This window comes from Ursus arctos, unplaced genomic scaffold, assembly GCF_023065955.2.
Source record: "Ursus arctos isolate Adak ecotype North America unplaced genomic scaffold, UrsArc2.0 scaffold_28, whole genome shotgun sequence".
In the NCBI taxonomy this organism is placed as follows: domain Eukaryota; kingdom Metazoa; phylum Chordata; class Mammalia; order Carnivora; family Ursidae; genus Ursus; species Ursus arctos.
In genome coordinates this window covers 7,757,965-7,776,906 of record NW_026622963.1, presented here as the reverse complement: position 1 = coordinate 7,776,906, position 18,942 = coordinate 7,757,965, and the positions used below count along the sequence as shown (strand labels likewise).

At 50.3% G+C, this 18,942-nt stretch overlaps 1 protein-coding gene across 7 annotated transcripts in view; it reads left to right on the top strand.

Moving 5' to 3' along the window:
• GRAMD2A (GRAM domain containing 2A) overlaps positions 1-18,942 on the top strand; it is a 34,777-nt gene that overhangs the window by 3,065 nt on the left and 12,770 nt on the right. Inside the window, exon 1 of one of the 7 annotated variants that reach the window (XM_057303775.1) lies at positions 7,105-7,290. The exons of 5 other annotated variants lie outside the window; for them this stretch is intronic. Coding sequence is in view for 1 of the 2 variants with exons in the window: in XM_057303773.1 (XP_057159756.1) it covers positions 18,432-18,472 (41 nt within the window). In the remaining variant the exon portion in view is untranslated. Of the gene's footprint in view, positions 1-7,104; positions 7,291-17,996; positions 18,473-18,942 lie in introns of those variants that run through there. One more of the 7 variants, XM_057303773.1, reaches the window with a different exon arrangement.

The following is an 18,942-nucleotide window of genomic DNA, read 5'->3' as shown; positions in this document are numbered from 1 at the left end:
TGGTGAGTTTTTTTTTAAACAGATGTGTTTCTGGCTGGCACTATTTCTTTCTTTCTTTTCTTTCTTTCTTTCTTGCTTTCTTCCTTTCCTTTCCTTCTTTCCTTCCTTCCTCTTTCTTCCTTTCTTTCTTTCTTTCTTTCTTTCTTTCTTTCTTTCTTTCTTTCTTTCTTTCCCTTTCTTTCTTTCTTTCTTTCTTTCTTTCTTTCTTTCTTTCTTTCTTTTTCTTTTCTTTCTCTCTCTCTCTCTCTCTCTTTCCTTCCTTCCTTCCTTCCTTCCTTCCTTCCTTCCTTCCTTCCTTCCTTCCTTTTTCATAAGGAGCCTCTACACCCAACGTGGAGCCCGAACTCAGAACCCCGAGATCAAGAGTCGCGGGCTCTGCTGACTTGAGCCCGCCAGGCGCCCCACACTATTTCTATTTTAATCTGAAACAGGAAAGCACATAAAGAATGAGTTTAAACAGGGCACCTGGGTGGCGCAGTCGGTGAAGTGTCTGACTTGGTTTTGGCTCGGGCCATGGTCTCAGGGTCATGAGATTGAGCCCCGTGTCACATTCAGCACAGGGTCCGCTTAAGTGTCTCTCCCTCTCCGTCTGCCCCACCCCATCCCCACTCTCCCCCACTCTCTCTCACATAAATAAATACATCTTTAAAAAAAAAAGGAATTAGTTTAAATCAAACACGAATTCAGTTTCCTCCTAGCAGGTTGATGTCGCACATCGGTGGTATATCAAATAATTGTCGAAATCGTCCTGGCATTTCGTGTCATTGGCATCCCTCTTGTTCTCTGACTTCGGGTCACGGCAGCAGGGCTGGTATGCCTGAGCAAACAGCCGTGACCAGTTATAAGGGTTTTCTTTCTCTCTTCTGCTGAAAAAAATTTAAATGTTTCTAATATGTGTTAACATGAACTGGATTCCTCAAAACTTGCCCATACCAACCCAGGCCACACAAAGTGCTATTTAAAAATAAGTTTTGAATTTAGAAGGACTATCCAGAAATGTTATTTTAAAACAACCCAGCGACAGGGGTGCCTGGGTGGCTCAGTTGGTAAAGCGTCCGACTCTTGGTTTCGGCTCAGGTCACGATCACAGGATCCTGAGAGGGAGCCTGTGTTGGGCTCCCTGCTCAGCGGGGGTCTGCTTTTCCTCTCTCTGCCCCTCCCCCCTGCCCATGCATGAGCTCTCTCTCTCAAATAAATAAATAAATCTTTTTTTTTTTTAAGTTAAAAACAAAATAAAACAACCCAGTGACATTACCTCTGAATTGATCATCATACTGGGCTTCCTTGACTACCAAACAAGTTGAAAAATTCTTGTATTTTTCATTGTTAAATCCTTATTATTGCAGAAAAATTCAACCATATATAAAAAGAGAGAATGGTACAATAAGCAGGATGTGCCCATCACCCAGCTTCAATAATTACCAACCTTGTTTCATATATACCTTCCTCCTCTCTCACTCCTGGATTATTCTGAAGCAAATCTAAGATATTATTTTATCCACAACTATTTCAGTGTGTATCTACTTTAAAAAGTATAACTACACTACTGTTATCACACCTAAAAAATAATAGTAACTCCTTAAAATCATCAATGAATTAGCTTTTAAAGATCCCCCATTGTCTCATAAACGTCTTTGTACCATTTGTTTAGTTTAATAAGAATCTGAATGAGGTTTATGCAGTTGGTTAACATGCTGAATCTCTGCGTCTATGTCTGTATAATCTTCTGTAATCTGTAGGTTACCCTTCCATTTCTTCTTCTTTTTCTCCTTGCAGTTTTTAACTAATCTCTACACCCAGCATAGGACTTGAACTCACAACCTTGAGATCAAGAGTTGCACGCTCCACTGACTGAGACAGCCAGGCGCCCCTAGCTTGAACCTTTCGATAAAGAAATGTCCTTTCCTCAACTATTTGGTCACTGAGGTATAGCGCCAACAGTGACCTTGTTGTATCAAGGAACAGGATGACCAAGGTTTGTTCCTTGGTGAAGGACCACTAGCTATAATGAGGTCCATTTGGGTGTTGGAAAGAACTTTCTAATAGAACTTTCTGCATGACACACCTGACGGATGATACTCACAGGTAGGTACACATTTTTAAATTCTTTCTGCCTGATTGCAACTTTACCTTTTTTTTTTCCACCCACTGGACTATTTATTTCCTTATACCAAGTTCCTTGATGTGCGTAACACTGAAGGAGTTTTTTCTTCTTTCTTTCTTTTTTTAAAATGTTTTATTTATTTGTCAGAGAGAGAGAGAGAGAGAGCACATGCAGGGGGAGCGGCAGGCAGAGGGAGAAGCAGGCTCCCCACTGAGCAAGGAGTCCCATGCAGGCCTTGATCCCAGGACCCCGGGATCCTGACCTGAGATGAAGGCAGACGCTTAACGAACTGAGCCACCCAGGAGTTCCAGTTTTTTTCTTTTAAGTTATTCTCAGATCTGTAGTCATTGTGATAGAATAATAGGAAGAGGCTGAGCGAAGGACCTGGATTCAAATCCTTTCTCTGTTACTAAGTTACTACTGGCTTTGAGTCCCCCTTTCTTCATCCGTAAAACAGAGTCACATCCGGCCGGCCTCAAAGGCTGTGTGATGGCTGAGACGCAGCACGCGCTCCCCAAAAGTTCCTTTCCCTGCAGTGCGTCCAGCTTGGAGAATCTGAGACCAGGCCTCTGGTGACCCAGCCCCAGCTTTAAGAAATCTTGGTCTGTTTTCCTTTTGAAGGTGCAAAGTTTATTTTTCGGAAATAAGCTTTATATTTTGAGGTAATGGTAGATTCATATGCAATTGTAGGAAATGGTACAGAGATCTCATGTACCTTTCACTCAGTTTCTCCCAGTGGTAACATCCCGCTTAAGGAGAGCCCCGGGCACAACCAGAAAATTGATGTTGATATCACCCACTGACCTTATTCAGATTTCACCGGTTTTATATGCACTCGTGTGTGTGTCTCTGTGCGTGTGTGTGCGTGTGTGTGTGCGTGTCTGTGTGCGCGCGCGCGGGTGTATGTCTGTGTGTGTGCGCGTGCGTGTGCGTGTGTGTGTCTGTGTGTGTGTGCGTGTGTGTGTGTCCGTGTGTGTGTGTGCGTGTGTGTGTGTTTAGTTTTGTGCAGTTTCATCACGTGCGGGGATTTGGCAAAGTTCTTTTTTAAAATCAAGGTTTCTTTTTCTGTTGGATTCTAAGAGTTTTCATGTAAGAAGAATGAGGTTTTAGGAATTTGAAATTTCAGAGGTGTCTATTAGTTAATATTGCTGTGCTCTTGACACAAGTCTTTTTCTTGCTGTATCTGTTTTCTTCCTTTTTATTCTTTCCACCAAATAAAGATAGTGTATTGTGGTCATAAAATTCAGGCAGGGTATACAGAAAAGTATAAGGAAGAAAATTTAAAAAACTCGAAAATCCCAACTCATGGAGAAAGATACTGTTGGAATTTTGGTGAGCACGCTTCCCACATATATTTTATTATGCGTGGTCTTCTGTATAAGGTCTTTCCAATGCTATGCTATCCTTTCATGCTTATATAGATTTAGTTTTAATAAATAACTTGATAAAAATCACTTTAATTGGGGGCGTCTGGGTGGCACAGCGGTTAAGCATCTGCCTTCGGCTCAGGGCGTGATCCCGGCGTTGTGGGATCGAGCCCCACATCAGGCTCTTCCGCTATGAGCCTGCTTCTTCCTCTCCCACTGCCCCTGCTTGTGTTCCCTCTCTCGCTGGCTGTCTCTATCTCTGTCAAATAAATAAATAAAATCTTAAAAAAAAAAATCACTTTAATTGTTACATAGCCTTTCATCCATGAGTAAACCACAATTTGTTCCTGCTCTATTGTTCTTTTTTTCTTCTAACTACAGTTCAGTGAACATTCTTATACATTGAAATTTGTGTCCACTTATTTTCTAAGGATAAATTGTTAGAGGTGGAATTTATGGGTCTGACGGTTATCTACGTATGAAATTTATGTATGTTTTCCCACACTGCCTTACCACACAGTAGTGGGTGAGACTGCCCATTCACCAGCACGTTGCTCAACAATAGATATTATTAAACTTTTGAGCCTTTGACACTTAATAAGTAGAAAAGAAGATATCATTTCTACCTTTTATTTTAAATATTAAAAACAATCTTTATTGTTTTTATTGCTGGTTTTGAAAGTATTACATGCCTATTTTAATAAGTTTAAATGAAAGAGAAATTAAAGAGAGTAAAAATCAGGGGGTGCCTGGGTGGCTCAGTCAGTTAAGCACCTGCCTTCGGCTCAGGTCATGATCCCAGGGTCCTGGGATCTATCCCCACATCGGGCTCCCTGCTCAGCGGGAGGTCTGCTTCTCCCTCTGCCTCTGCCCCTCCCCCTGCTTGCGAGTGCTCTCTTTCTCTCTCTGTCAGATAAATTAATAAAATCTTTTAAAAAAAGACTAAAAATCACTCTATAATTCTCACACAAGATATAATCACTGTTGTTTGGTATATACCCTTAGGTATAGAAGGTTAAATTTTATAACTGGATTAATTATATCTTACTTACTAATCTGTACCTACTTTTCACTAAACAACACATTTTGGGCCTTTTTCTCTACAAGCCCATGCAGCTGTACTCCACTATTTTAGTCAATTGCGTAGGAATCTATGATATTGATAAAATATTATTTAGGGATTTCCGCTTTTTTCACCATAATTGTTAGCCATATGAATATAAAGTTTTGCCTACTTGTCCATTTATTTCCTTGTGTCGAGTTCTGTGAGATGGAGTTTTGGGTCAAGGGATCTCTCTAGATTTGTGATATATCCTGGGTGGTACTGAGCACTATAAATTTTTAAGTGTTTACCAATAATACAGTTATGAGAAATATTTCTTCTTTTTTGACTTGCCTGTTTAATATTCTTTGCTCACTTTTCTATTAGATCATTTACTTCTTACTGACTTGGATGAGCTCATTATATGTTTAAAAATATCAATTCTTGGGGCACCTGGGTGGCACAGCGGTTAAGCGTCTGCCTTCGGCTCAGGGCGTGATCCTGGCGTTCTGGGATCGAGCCCCACATCAGGCTCCTCCGCTGTGAGCCTGCTTCTTCCTCTCCCACTCCCCCTGCTTGTGTTCCCTCTCTCGCTGGCTGTCTCTATCTCTGTCGAATAAATAACTAAAATCTTAAAAAAAATCAATTCTTTGTTTAAATTTTGATGTACAAAGTTTTTAATTTTTGTGCAATTAAATCTTTAATGTGTTCTGGGTTTTATATCTTGCTTAGAAAAATCTTTCTCAATGTTTTAATACTCTCCTCTATTTTGTTTTAGTTCTTTATTGATTTAGAAAATATTTGGGTGTTCACTCTCCTTGGAATTTATTTTTGCGAATGGTGTGAGCTAGCCAGGTGCCCCAATACCACTTATTGGACGATCCATTCTTCTCTTACTTATTTAGAACGCCTTCTTTATCATGTACTAAATTCTCAGATAGCCATAGATCATGTTCTGGACTCTCTGTTAGGATCTGTTCATCTTTCCTAAGCCAGTAAATACCATGGTATTTTGGTTTTTTTTAATTAAATTAAATTTTATTTAAATTCAATTAATTAACATATAATGTATTATTGGTTTCAGAGGTACAGTTCAGTGATTCATCAGTCTTATATAACACCCAGTGCTCATTACATCATCTGCCCTCCTTAGTGCCCGTCACCCAGTTACCCCATCCCCCTTCCCTCCTCCCCTCCAGTAACCCTCAGTTTGCTTCCTATGAATACCATGGTATTTTGATTGCTCTAGCTTTGTAGTTTGTTCTGACATCTGGTAAGGCAAGCCCTTGCATTAAATTTGAGATACATTCGCTCCTTTAAAACTTTGAATCTTCCCACTCAAGAACATTTATTCAAGTCTTCTTTTATGTCTTTTAAAAAAGGTTTGTGGTTTTTTTCTCATGGACTTTTGACATTTTAAAAGTTTATTCTTGGGGTGCCTGGGTGGCTTAGTCGTTTAGCATCTGCCGGGATCGAGCCCCGCATCAGGCTCCTCCGCTGGGAGCCTGCTTCTTCCTCTCCCACTCCCCCTGCTTGTGTTCCTTCTCCCGCTGCCTGTCTCTCTCTCTGTCAAATAAATAAATAAAATCTTAAAAAAAAAAAATCTTAAAAAAAAAGTTTATTCTTGGGTATTTTATGTGTTGTTTCCATGTGAATAGGATCATTTTCCCAAATATATTTTATTATATATATATATATATATATATATATTTTTTTTTTTTTTTACTGTGGGTCTATAGAGAAACTATTGCCTTTTATGTTGATCTTATAACCCCTAGAATAATAAGCTCCATAAGAAGTGGTGTCTATCCCCACCACAGCTCTGCCTTGCCTACTGCCCAGATATAAGAATGTCTGGGCCACTTTGTTTTGTTTTTGCAGTTGATTATGTGTCCTCTAGATAGTTTATCTTACCATCTTTCAAACAAAAATTCTCTCTTGTGGGGGAGCGCCTGACTGGCTGAGTCTGTAGAGCATGGTACTCTTCTCGGGGTCGTGAGTTCAAGGCCCACTTTGGACATAGAGGTTACTTTAAAAAAATATATGGATAAATAAAAATTAAAATTTCTCTTTTTACTGTCTAAACTTTTTCTTTCTTTGTCTTGCTTTTGTGCAATGGCTAGAACCTCCAGAACGTTGTTGACTCATAGGGGCGAGAGCAGGCATTCCTAGGGGGTTTCCACCAGTTAGACAATCTGGAGTTCTCCCTGGAGGAAGAGGTCCCAGGACCCAGCAAGCCCCTCAAGACTAGGTCATGGCTCAGGAATCTGAACCCTTCGCGGCCGCACAGCTTGGGGGAGCCCAGTTGTCCCGAGCCTGCGGCAGGGCACCAGCCAGACCCTGCTTTGGGCCATCCTAAATCCGGGCCGGCTACCAGGTTTGGTGCTGGACACCGATCCAAAAGGGGACCTCGGATGGGGGCGCTGGATCCCTTTTCAGGGAGGTCGGGGGGGGGGGGGCGGTGGGGCTGCTGCACTCCCGGCAGCGCACCCCCCCCCCCCCCCGCGCCCAGTCTGCGCCAGCTTTTGCTCTCAACGCTCAGGGCCCATCCGCCCCCTCGGAGGTTGGGCCGTTGGGCCGGGCGGGCCGGCGGGATCTCTGGCGCCGGGCCTCCGCCTCGGGGAGCCGGCGCTCAGTGCGGGGCTGGAATTCCGGGTGTGGCCGCCCTCTGGCGCCGGGTGACCCGAGCCTCCCAGCCCCTGCGGAGGCAGGCGCCCGGGACCGACCCGTGCCTCTCGGGCTGCGGCAGACGCGCGCGGGGGGTGAAGGAGCAGCAGGTGAGGACGCCGGCGCGGTTGGACCGGCAGTGAGGCTGCGGGCGCAGGGGGCTGCGGGCGATCGTGGCCCCCTCCCCGCAGGGAACCTTCTCCCGCCCTCCAGCATCCCCGCCGACTTTCACTGGGAGGAGGGCAGCAGGATCCGAGGTTGGCCCAGGACTTGGCTCAGTGGCATCCTCCCTTGTACTCAGAGACCCGGCCTCACTGTCCGTCCCTGGGATGCGGTCACCGGCCTGGGAGGGAGCAAAGGGGAGCAGGTCTTTCGCGCCCGAGTCTGGATTCACACCCTCCCCACCCCACCGAGATGGCGGAAGTTACCCATCCTGACCTTGTTGCTGGGGGGACTGCCTTCAGCCTTCCTCCCACCTGCCTCTCAGTTAGCCACTGACGCCCAGTCCTCCTTTGGACACGCTCCTTCGGCTTCCATGACAACCCCTACCCCTGGTTTTCTTTCTACCTCTTGGCTCGCTCTCTCCTAGTCTCCTTGGGGGACACCCCCCCCCAATCTTTAAGTCTTGTGCTCCTTCGGGTCCCAGATTTCTCTCCTCCTTCTCCGCCTCCTTGAGATATAATCCAGACCGTAAGATTCACTCTTTGAAAGTGTCCAATTCCATGGCTTTTAATAGTATTCACCAAGTTGTGCCGCTCTCCCCACCGTCTAATTCCAGAACAGTGTCATCACCCCAAAGAGAATCCCTACGCACATTAGTCACTTGCCATTTCCCCTTCCCCCAGCACCTTGGCAACCACTCATCTCCTTTCTGTCTCCACGGATTTGCCAGTTCTCGACATTTCCTGTACGTGGAATCAGTATGTGGCCTTTCGTAACTGGCTTCTTTCACTTAGCAGAATGTTAAGGTTCTTTCATGTTGTGGCTTGTATCAATCCGGCACCCTTTGCACGGCTCAGTAATATTCCGTTGTGCGGAATACCACAGCGCATCTGCTCCTCGATTGATGGCTATTTGGGCGGCTTCCGTTTTGAGGGGCTAATTACCATAATGCTCTGAGCGTTCTTGTACAACACTTTGTGTGGACATGTTTTCAGTTCTCTCGGGCTGCATAGCTGGGAGTGCAACTGCTGGGTCATGTAGTAACTCTATGTTTAACTGGCTGAGGAGCCACCAGGCTTTTCCAAAGCAGTGGTACCATTTTACATTCCCAGCAGCAATGTATGAGGGTCCAATTTCTCTGCATCCTCGCCAACACCTAATATTGATTATGGTCTCCTAGTGGGTGTGAAGTGGTATCTCACTGTGGTTTTGATGTACATTTCCTTGATGGCTGATGACGCGGAGCATCTTTTCATGTCCTATTGCTCATTTGACATCACCTTTGGAAAAATGTTTATTCAAACATTTGCCCAGTTTTAGCTGGATTACGTCTCTTTATCATACGATTTTAAGAGTTCTTTTTAGGGACGCCTGGGGGGTGCACTCTTGGTTTTGGCTTTGGTGGTGATCTCAGAGTCATGAGATTGAGTTGTGAGATTGAGTCCTGGGTCAGACTCCACCTTCAATGTAGATTCTGCTTACGTTTCTCTCTCCTTCTCCCTGTGCCCCTCTCCCCATCTCCCGCACGTGCATGCACGCATGCGCGCGCGCTCTCTCTCAAATAAATAAATATTTTTTTAAAAAAGGAATTCTTTTTTAAAAGATTATTTTAATTGTGGTCAAGAAAAACCATAACAAAATTTATCATCTTGACCACTTATAAGTGCATCTGTACGGTTCAGAAGTGTTAAGCACATTCAAATTGTGCAATCCGTCTCCAGAACTTTTTCATCTTGGGACACTGAAATACCCATTAAATACCTCTCCACCTTCTCCTCCCTCCAGCCCCTGGCAACCACCATTCCGCTTTGTGTTTCTTTGAATTTGATACTCCAGGTACTTCATATAAATGGAATTATACAGTATTTATCTTTTGGGACTGGCTTATTTCGCTTAGCATAGTGTTTGCAAGGTTGTAAGAGTTCTTTGTATATTCTGGATATTAGGCTCGTATCAGATATATGACTTGCAAATATTTTCTCCCATTCTGTGGGTTGTCTTCACTTTCTTGATGACATCATTAGCACAAAAGTTTCCACTTTTGATGAGGCTCAGTTTTTTTCTTCCGTTTCCTGCGCTTTCGGTATCGTATCTTGAGAGACTGTTGCCTGATCAAAGGTCACAAAGATTTACACCTGTTTTCTTCTAAAAGTTTTGTGGGGTTAGCTCTGACGTTTTTGAGCTTATTTTTATAAGTGGTGTGAGATAGGGGTCCAACTTAAATCTTCTGCATGTGAATATCTGGTTGTCCCAGCACCACTTGTTGAAAAGACTGATCTTTCTCCCGTTGAAGTGGTTTCGGCACCCTTGTTGATAGCTTCTCTTTGTGTATCCGCTTTCCTAGCTCCTGTACTCATTCATGGGCCAGTAACTCCGAAATGTATCACTTTAGTCTGGACCTTTCTTCTGAGCTCTTTACTCCTATATAGCTTGGCATCTCCATTTAAACGTTTCTCACACAACTTCAAGACTGAACTCCTCATTGTTTCCTTCGAATATGCTCTTTTTCCAAAATATTTTTCCCTGTTTCATCTCAGTAAAACAGAGCAGTATCCTACTTGCTTAAGCCAGAAATCTAGACTCATATTTGACATTTTTCCCTTCTACCCCACATTCAATGGATCACCAAGTCAGGTTGATATCATTTGGAAATATAGATCCTGAATCCATTCCTGGCCCTCCATCCCCACTGCCACCAAGTCTGAGACATCATCTCTCCATTGGAATGCAGTCTCCTAACTGATCTGTCTCCATGGAAAAAATCTTAAACATACACAAACAAGGAGAGAGTTGTAGGGTGGATACCCATGTATCCATCACCCACCTATAATAACCATCAACAAAAGATTGTCCCTATTTCATCAATACTTATCTCTACTCCCCCTTCCCCACCTCCTTTGGATTACTTTCAAGCAAATCTATGTGTCAGAGCGATCTCTTTAAGATACAAAGTTGATAGTGTATTTCCCTGTTTAAATCCCTTTACTGATTCCCCACTGCTTTTAAGAAAATGACAGAAACCCTTATTGGGGTGCACAGGGACCTGCATGATCTAGCCCTGCCACCCTTCCAACCTCATTGCTCCCCATTTCACTACTTCCACCCTCCAGACAAAGGCTCTGTTTATGTTCCTCATACATGCTACACACCTCTGGCCTCAGGGCCTTTGCACACCCATCATAAACACTATACAATGACCCCTCTCTAAATCTCTCCAGATACCCTCCCCCATCTGATTAGCATCCATTGGCTATCAGCTCAAAATGCCACTGCTTCTTAGGGAAAGCTTCCCTGCTTTCCACAGCTGAGTCAGGACTCCCTGATAGAGGTCCAACTAGGATTCTGGGCTCTTCTTTCATAGCATAAATGACACAGTTATAATTATGTATTGATTTATATAAATATTTGTTTCGTGTCTGTCTCTCCCACCAGGCATTTTGGGGATAGTAGCTTGCCTTATCCCTCTCAGTATACACAGTACTTACACAGAGCTGAGCGAATAGCAGACATTCAGTTGGTGTCTGTAGGAGGGAGGCAGAAAGGCTGGCAGCCCTTTGAGGACTGTGACCCTGCCAGCCTCTCCTGGGATAGGGGTTCCTCTGACCACAGAAGAGTCGGTGGCCATTTGCAGTTCACCGAGTTACTGGCTCTGCTTTGTTTTTCCCTCAGACGACACTTGCTTTCCTTCCTGGGCTGAGGCTCTCTTGCCCCTTTGCAGAGAGTAACTGAGGCCCAGAGAATGGGAGTGGCTTCTCCAAGCCCCCTCACCAGCGAGAGGTATGTCCAGGCCTGCCTCTCTGTCTTCCTGACCCCACACCCAGGCTCTCTTAGGACCCTAACACTCCTTCAAACCTGCTCTGTGCCCTAAGAAGGGCCTGGAAGGTCCAGAAAGCCAGAGGGATTCTGAGGTGGGTGTTATGGGGTAGTTGGAATTGGGGTGCGTTGGATGCTATCCACGGATGGACAGAGCGGACTTGTCCCGCGAGTAGCCACGCCCCCTGGCAGCCTCGAGTGGGGGCGTCCAGGCGGCTGAGGCTGCCTGTGGGCCGTCCCTCAGCAGGCCCGGCAGAGGGGGGCCACCGGGAGCACAGGGGTGCTCTGTTTCTTAATGAATGCAAGTCTGTTTTTCGACCTGAATGCCCAGCTTCTTGTCTGGACACGGCCAGGCCCTAAGTGGCCGGCCAAGAAAAAGTGGTCTGTGACCAGGTGCAGGGGTGCCAGCTCAAACAGATGCTGCCACAGCAGTGTGCACGACGGGATGAGGCCAGCAGCCGGCAGGCCACTCTCCGCAGAACCGGCCGCCAGCTCCACGCTGTGGCCTGGGCTTCGTGAGAAAGCCTGGGCTTCCCCAGCAGCCGAGCTTTCATGTTTCAGCTGTGTGTCCTGTCTGTCTCCCTGGTGACTGCTCTCACTCCGCAGGCCTTTGAGCTCTGGCCAGGAAGGGGGCCTAAGACCTTTGGGGGGGGGGTAGGGGTGCTGAGCTCGGTGGGGCCCAAGCTGTGGGAGTAATTCCTGGTGTCCCCTCGGGTGGGAGGCAGTCACTGGGTGTGGCCCAGGTGCAGAGACGGCCCTCCCCGCAGAGGCGCGCTGGCTGCAGTCCCGGGGAAAGATCCAGTCATGCAGGACGTGTGCAGAGCTCTGTGGGTGCCGTTTGGGGCCCGGCGGGCGCTGGTGCCTCTGTGTCCGCTTGCCATGGGCAGCTGCACTCCTAGGCATCCCTCAAGGGGCATGATGGGATGCAGAGGTCTCAGTGCTGCGGGAGGGGCGGGAGATGGGGGTGCGGCTCAGTGGGCCAGGCTCTGAGAACCGGCCCCCTGCCTGGGGCTGGGCCATGAGCTCTCGGATCCCCACAGCGGCCCTGAAGACATGCAGGTCAGAGAGGGGATTTCCCCCCACGTGATAGGGGAGCAGACTCAGAGGAAGGTGCCTGGGGACCATCCAGGAGAAGGTCAAGGGCAGCGAGAAGCTAACTTGAGTGACGTGCTCTTGCTCCAGGTCTTGTGTTTGTGCCCCGAGGTCCCGGGGCTGCGGGAACAAACTGCACCAAGGAGCTTCTCAGCAGGGAGTGTTTGTTTATTCAGTACACAGTTATTGAGCGCTTACTGCATGCCTGAAGCTGTGTGTGGGCTGGGGTAGGAAGGGAATAAGGAAGACTGTCTTCGTGGGGAGATAGCCACTTAAATGGGCAGTACAGCAGTGAAGATCCTGAGCAGACCGTGTGCGGCGGCAAGGCGGGAGGGGTCTGCTATCCCTGGAGCTACCAGCTCACCAGGCTCGGGGAGCGGAGGTGTTGGGGGACAAGAGCGAGAAGGTCTCCGTCTTGGGCAGGAGCACATTAGCTAAGCAGAACCCAGGAGCGAGAGCAGAGCCGGGAGGGCAGCTCATTAGCAATCCTCCCAAATGCCTGAATGCTCGAGAGGAGTCAACCTGAGCACTTTATCCTGAATTCCATCCCTGTGAGCACCTGGGCCTTTTTAGTGTGCCCTGAGAGCTCAGAGCGGGATGGCAGGGCGGCGGGGGGCCCTAGAGCAGGGAAGAGGGCAATTGGGGTCCTTTAACTAGGGTGGGGCCAGTCAACCAAGCAGCTAAGGGCTTGGCGGACCAGCTCTGGGCTCCACAGAAAGACCTGGGCAGTGGGCAGTGTCTGGGCTGCCGAGAGTGGGAGATGGGGCCAGCCTTGTTCTTGGCCCTCCCGGCTCCCATTGGGTGGAAGGCCCGGGAGCCTCTGAGATCCCTGTAGGTAGGAGTTCTTGTTGGCAGCAGAGCTCAAAGGGGTCCTTGTTCAGGCTGGATGCAGCCACCTCCAGAGGGCTACGCCGGCTCCCATCTCCAGAACAACTAGCTCTCCCAGTTTGTTTGGTTCTTTGAGCAAAGAAGATAAAGGCTTGGTGGGTGGGGGGATGGGAAGGGGTCTGATCTAGGGAACCCCACTTCCCAGACAGGCCCCTGCATGGCTGTCTCAGCCCAAGAGACCTCCTTTGGTGTCCTCCAATCCCCGTCTACTGGGAGCAGTACGGGAGAGGGCCGAACACCAGGCCCGGAGCCCTCTGGGCAGCGTGCTGAAGGGACAGAGTGCAGGATTTCGGCCAGACCGGACTTTGAATTCAGCTCCACTCCTCCCCAGTTGTGTGGTCGGGAGCTGGTGCCTTACCTGTCTGGGCTGCCTCCTAGTCTGTATAGCCGGCCGGAAGCCAGAGCTGGCCTCAGGACTGGAGGTCGGGGGCCACACCTGTTCCCTGCCCTTCTCCCCAGGGGCTCCCTCCGCTGATAGGGCTTGACTTGGTTTGAACCTTCTGAGTCCTTCCCACTCCTGATCCTGAGGGCTCATTGGGGGTGTGGAGGGACCCAGGCCTGGGTGTCAGACCTCCACGGAATCCTGGCCCTGCCAACGACTGCGTGGGGGCAAGTCACTGGAGCCAGCCGAGCCTCCGCTCTCCACCCGTGAAATGCCCGCAGAACCACCTGCCCCATGTGAGAGGCTGAAATGACAACGAGGTGTGCCATTGCAGGTGTGCCCTGGTTTGTGGGCTTTGGCCAAAGCAGGTGGGGGCTTCTGGGCTGGCGGCAAGTGCTGGGGCACCGGTGCAGAATTGGAAGATCATGGGCTGCTAGCGGGGCCAACCCTCTGCTCTCTCCCAGCCTGGGGGCTTGACCTGTGCCCCGCTGCTTCTCTCTCTGCTCCCTCTTCGCTTGTTCTAGACCCGGCTCCAGGGGCACCCGGAAGTTCTGCTCCAGTGTCCCTGCAGCATGCCTCCCTCCTGGCTGCTCACTGCCTCTGGCTGCACGCTGCCCGTCTCGTAGTCCTGGTTAGGATTCATTAGAAATGGAGTTGGATGGGCCAAGGTCATGCCGTCCTCCCAAGAGGCTGCTGGTCAGCTTGCTGACTTTGCGTAAGAGCATCTGTGCTGTGGCGGTCAGAGTCATTTGGTCCAGACTGTGACGTCTTGGGAAGCAGGGCGCCCGGCCCTCCACCTTCCCATTCATTTCAAGGCCGCCATAGGTAGTCAGAGGGCACTAAGCACACTCTGGGCCAGGTGTTCTCAGGCCTGCTCCTGGGAAGCAGGGTTCATACCTGTGCTGAGCGCCTGCCCCTCCTGAGTCCTTTGCTGCTGAGCCGGACAGATGGATGGGGACCCAGCGTGTGCCCCCCAACACACCGAGCCCCCCCCCCCGTACACTCAGGATGGAATTCAGCTGTGGGCTTTCTCCCCTCTCCTTGTCCAAGAGCAAAGCACTGGTCCTGGACAAGGACCGTCAGGGCAGAAAGTAAAGTGAGGTGCCGCTTCTGCGTAAGAAATGCTAGGATTCTTTTTGCAAACTACCTTTTGCCTTTTATCTTCAGGTTTTAGAGGACTGATGATAAGCTTGATGCTATCAGCATTATTCCAGTTTCCCTTTGGCAGAGGTCTTGTCCACCAGTGTCTGGGCTGTGTGTCAGGACTCTGGCCCTGGGAGGGACGTGGGGAGGCTCTCGGGAAGAACGCAGAGCCAGCGTCCGCTGCACAGAAAGCTGCTCCTGCTTCCTTGGCATGACCTAGTAAATGTGCTCTGTGACCTTAACAGATGAAGGAAATCTCTCTGAACAATGTGATTCCTGTCTTGCCGACGTTGTTCCTGGAACTCCAGAGGGGCAGAGCCCTAGGTCCAGAGCCCAGGCAGGGGGATTCACCCTGGATTCCAGGAGGTGTGCTTGTGGCTCCCTCTGAGCCGCAAAGAAAGGAGAGACGTGGGGGCCAGATTCATCCAGTGGTTTCTTGACACTGGTTGCGTGTTTCAGATTACCTGAGAGCCTTGAAAAGCCTGAAACTGAACATACTTTATGACCCACCAATTCCAGTCCTAAGTGTTTACCCATAGAAATGAATGCTTGTGTCCACACAACAGGTACTGGAATGTTCTTGGCCGCACTTCCGCAATAGGCAAAAACTGGAAAACTGCCCAGATGCCCATCTACTGTCAAATGAATAAATCAGCTGTAGTACGTCCGTGTAATGGGATACTAAACACTCATGAAAATGCACAGTTTACAGCTACACACAACACCGTGGAGGGGCCCCACAAACGCATTGCTGAGTAAAGGAAACCACGTGAAGGAGTATGTGTGGTACGATTCCTTTCACAGAAGGCCCACGGAGGCAGAGGCCATGTGTGCCATGGAAGCCCGGATGACGGCCATCCTTGTGGGTTTCAGGGGGAAGGGATGAGGCCGGAGGAGCAGGGGGCCTTCTGGGGGCTGGCTTCCAGCTGGGTTCTGTTTGTGAGATGCACTGAATTGTACACTTATTTTATGTGTGCTTTTCTGTATGCAAATTATTCTTTAATAAGAAGTTGAAAATATGTAGTTACCTAGCTGCTCCCCCAGAGGCTCTGATTTAATTGGTGTGAGACAGGGCTCGGGCATCATTTTTTTGCTTGCTTTTTGAAAAAGCTCTACGTGTGATGTTCATGTGTCACCAGCAGGCCGCACATCAGAGTTGACCGGACGGTCTCTCTCCTCCGTGAAGGAGGTAGTGAGCTGTGGGCCGGGGTGGAAGTGGGCCACCTCAGAGGGTGGTGGGTTTTGTGCTTTCAGGGACGTGCTGCTAAGGCGTGTTTTTTGTTTGGAAGGGGGCTCTACGTGGAGGTCCCTGGGGCCCAGTGTCCTGGCTGGTGGCTGAAGGGGTGAGGGCGTCGCTGGGCCAGGCCCTGAGAAGGGCTGGCAAGCCCCACAGGATGCTCTTATCTCGAATGTCCAGGAGAAGTCAACTTGGGAGCTGCCCCCAAGTTGCCCCAGGGGACCTGCCAGTGACCATGAAGGCCCGGCTGGCTCAGGCTGCTAGGCCTGGCTTTCTGTTCCAGCCTGGCCTGGGTATGGCTCCTGCCAAAGGCTTGGAGGAGCCCCGGGTGGAGGTTTGCCCTGGGCCTACGGAGGGTTGAGTGTGGGCAGGGGAGCTGGGTAGGCTGGAGGAGTGCTGCCTAGGCACAGGATGGCCCAGGAGCATGCCGTCCAATGAATAGTGCAGTGGAGGCAGGAGGGCCCGGCCTGTGCTTTCCCCAAATACCACATCCCATCCCGTCTGAGCCACTTTCTCCTTTTGCTTATGTCTTCTGCCTCCCACTTGAGCTCCCCCTTTGATCAGTCGGCCAGCCTGGACTGGGCGGCTGGTGGTGCTGGGCCAGTGCTGACTGCCTGCTCCATGGGCGAGGTTCTGTCCGTCTGCAGGGACCCTCATGGGCCCCATCCGCTGTGACTTCTGTCCTGCTGCCTTGCTTTTCCCTCCCCTCCTCCCTCTGGGAGTGTCACCATCTCTCTTTCTCTGTCTCCTTCCCTCACGGAAGCAAACACTGGGTGCCTGCCGTGCGCTGGGGATACAGGGATGTATGAGACACACCCCTGGTGGAGCTCAGAGTCGACTGGGGGCAGACGTATGTGTAAACAGACAAGCACACTTTGGTGTGGTAAGTGCTGGGACGACAGCATGATGGAGGGGATGAGGGACCACAGAGGAGGGACTGACCAGCTCTGCACAGGGGAAACCAGGGAAGGCTTCACAGAGGAGGTGACATTGGAACTGGGGCTCAACAGATGAGTGGAATTCCCCAGATAGATGAGTGCGGAGAGGAATGCTAGGTGCGGAGGACGCACCGCTGGGGAGGGCAGCTGTGGCAAGGAAGCTGGGACTTAGGGGAGGCTTGTGGGGGAGCCCAGGAAGGGAAGCAGGGCGATCAGGAAGGCCTACAGCGGAGGCGAGAGGGAACTGAAGAAGGAGCAGCGGCAGCAGAGCGGTGGGATCGGGTCTGGGCCCAGGGTGGCTCTGTTGGCCGTGCAGACACAGCAGAGGGCCAGGCCCGTGAGCAAGCTTGTCGCCAGCATCCGCGGAAAGGCTGGTGGCAATGTGGCTGGCCCGCGCAGCAGGAGTGGGGGAGGTGGCCGGTGTCGTGGGTTAAGCAGTGGTAAGGCCCTTGGGGCCTTGGGGAGCGATGGGTCCTAGGGGTGGGGAGGAGCCAGCTGCGGATTCTGGCTTGGACCCAGGTGGCAAGAGGGGCCTTGCAGGGATGTCGGGCGCACGGAAGGAGGCATGTCTTGGGGGATGAGCCCGAGCGTGCTTGGTGGATGCGTCCTGATGGCGGCTGAAGCTCAGGAGGAGAGGGGGTGTTGAGGTTAGAGATTTAGATCTGAAAGTGCCCGCGGGTGGAAGCATTCTGAACTGGGCGGCATCGAGAGCGGAGTGCCCGTGGCAGGTGTCCCGTGAAACCTGGTCCGTGAGTTCTGCAGTATGCAGCTCGGCTCTGGCACCTCTGGGTTCCCTCCTCGTTGTCTCTCTCTTCCTCTCCTGCTCCTGGCCCCCCTTTCTTGACTGGCCTGGCTCCTATCCTGACATCTCCCCCAATCTGCTAGCTGCCCTTCCCGGCCCTTTCAGCAGCCCCACGCTGGGCTCCGGGCAGGATAAGCTCAGTGAGTGTTTGTGGAAGGAATGAAGGAAGGCTTGCGGGGGGGAGGGGCAGTACCTGCCGTGTCCTCTGGGGAGACCTCCCACACCTTGGGACCCGGCTCAGCACGGTGAAAGGGCCCCATCTGAGGTGTTCCCCGACCTTTCCTACCCCCTCTAATGTGCAAAGTATTGGGCCTCCCCTGTTGCCTCCCCTTGATGAAATAATGATATTTTGGGGGGCTTTCATTGAAAAAACAGACAGGGATTTGAGGACTTCTGATCTTACCCCACAGAGTGGAGTTGGGGTGGGACCGGCTGGGCTGGGGTATCGTTCACCACACAGAGTAACCGGCTTGAGGAGGTCTGTGTGGGAATGCACTGAGGCTGCCAGCACAGTGGGGGGACCCAGGCTGGTCCCCCCATTCTCCAGCTTCCTGCTCTTGAAGCCTCCTTCCTGGCCTTCTGTGGCAGGGCCCAGCGGGTCCTGGGGGCTCCCCACCTGACTGGTTCTGTGGTGACCACTGTGCCCCAGACCTATGTGTGTATCTGACTTCGCTCCCGAGTCTTCACTCGTCTAAACACTGCAGGGGAGAAGACTGACTGGTAGAAAGCCTGACTCGATCATTCTGAAGCCGGTGCATTTGGGCCCCAGGCGGGGTGTCTGTATCAGGAGCGATATGAGGCCAGCCAGGAGGGACCGGCCTTCACAGATGGACAGGTAGGAACGGCTTGTAACCGTCCTGTTCATCACGCATAAGGGAGTGTTGCTTTTAAGTTTAAAGATATTTGAGAGTCATTGGCTCCCGGTGACTGTGTTTTACCCCCCTTCTCTTCTTCCTGGAGGTGCTGTGGGGTCTTTTGTTTCTCTCATGGTCCATCCCTCCTGCAGCCTCGCTTCCTGTCCCCACACGGTCATTCCTCAAACGTGTCATGTGTGCCTGCCGCACGCTGGCATTGCCCCCAGTTCAGGGCCTTCAGTGAGGGAGGAGGCAGGGTCCCTACCACGCCGGAGCCCCCAGAGATGAGCAGTTCTGAGTGGGAGGCAAGTGCCTCTGAGACCATGGCCAAGGTCCTTCTTGGGGTCTCTCTCTATCCCTGGTCCTCTAGGTTAGAGTGTGTTCCTTTGAGCAGGCCCCACATCCTTCTCTTTCCTGGTGGTCCAGGAAAGCTCACAGGCTACAGGGGTTT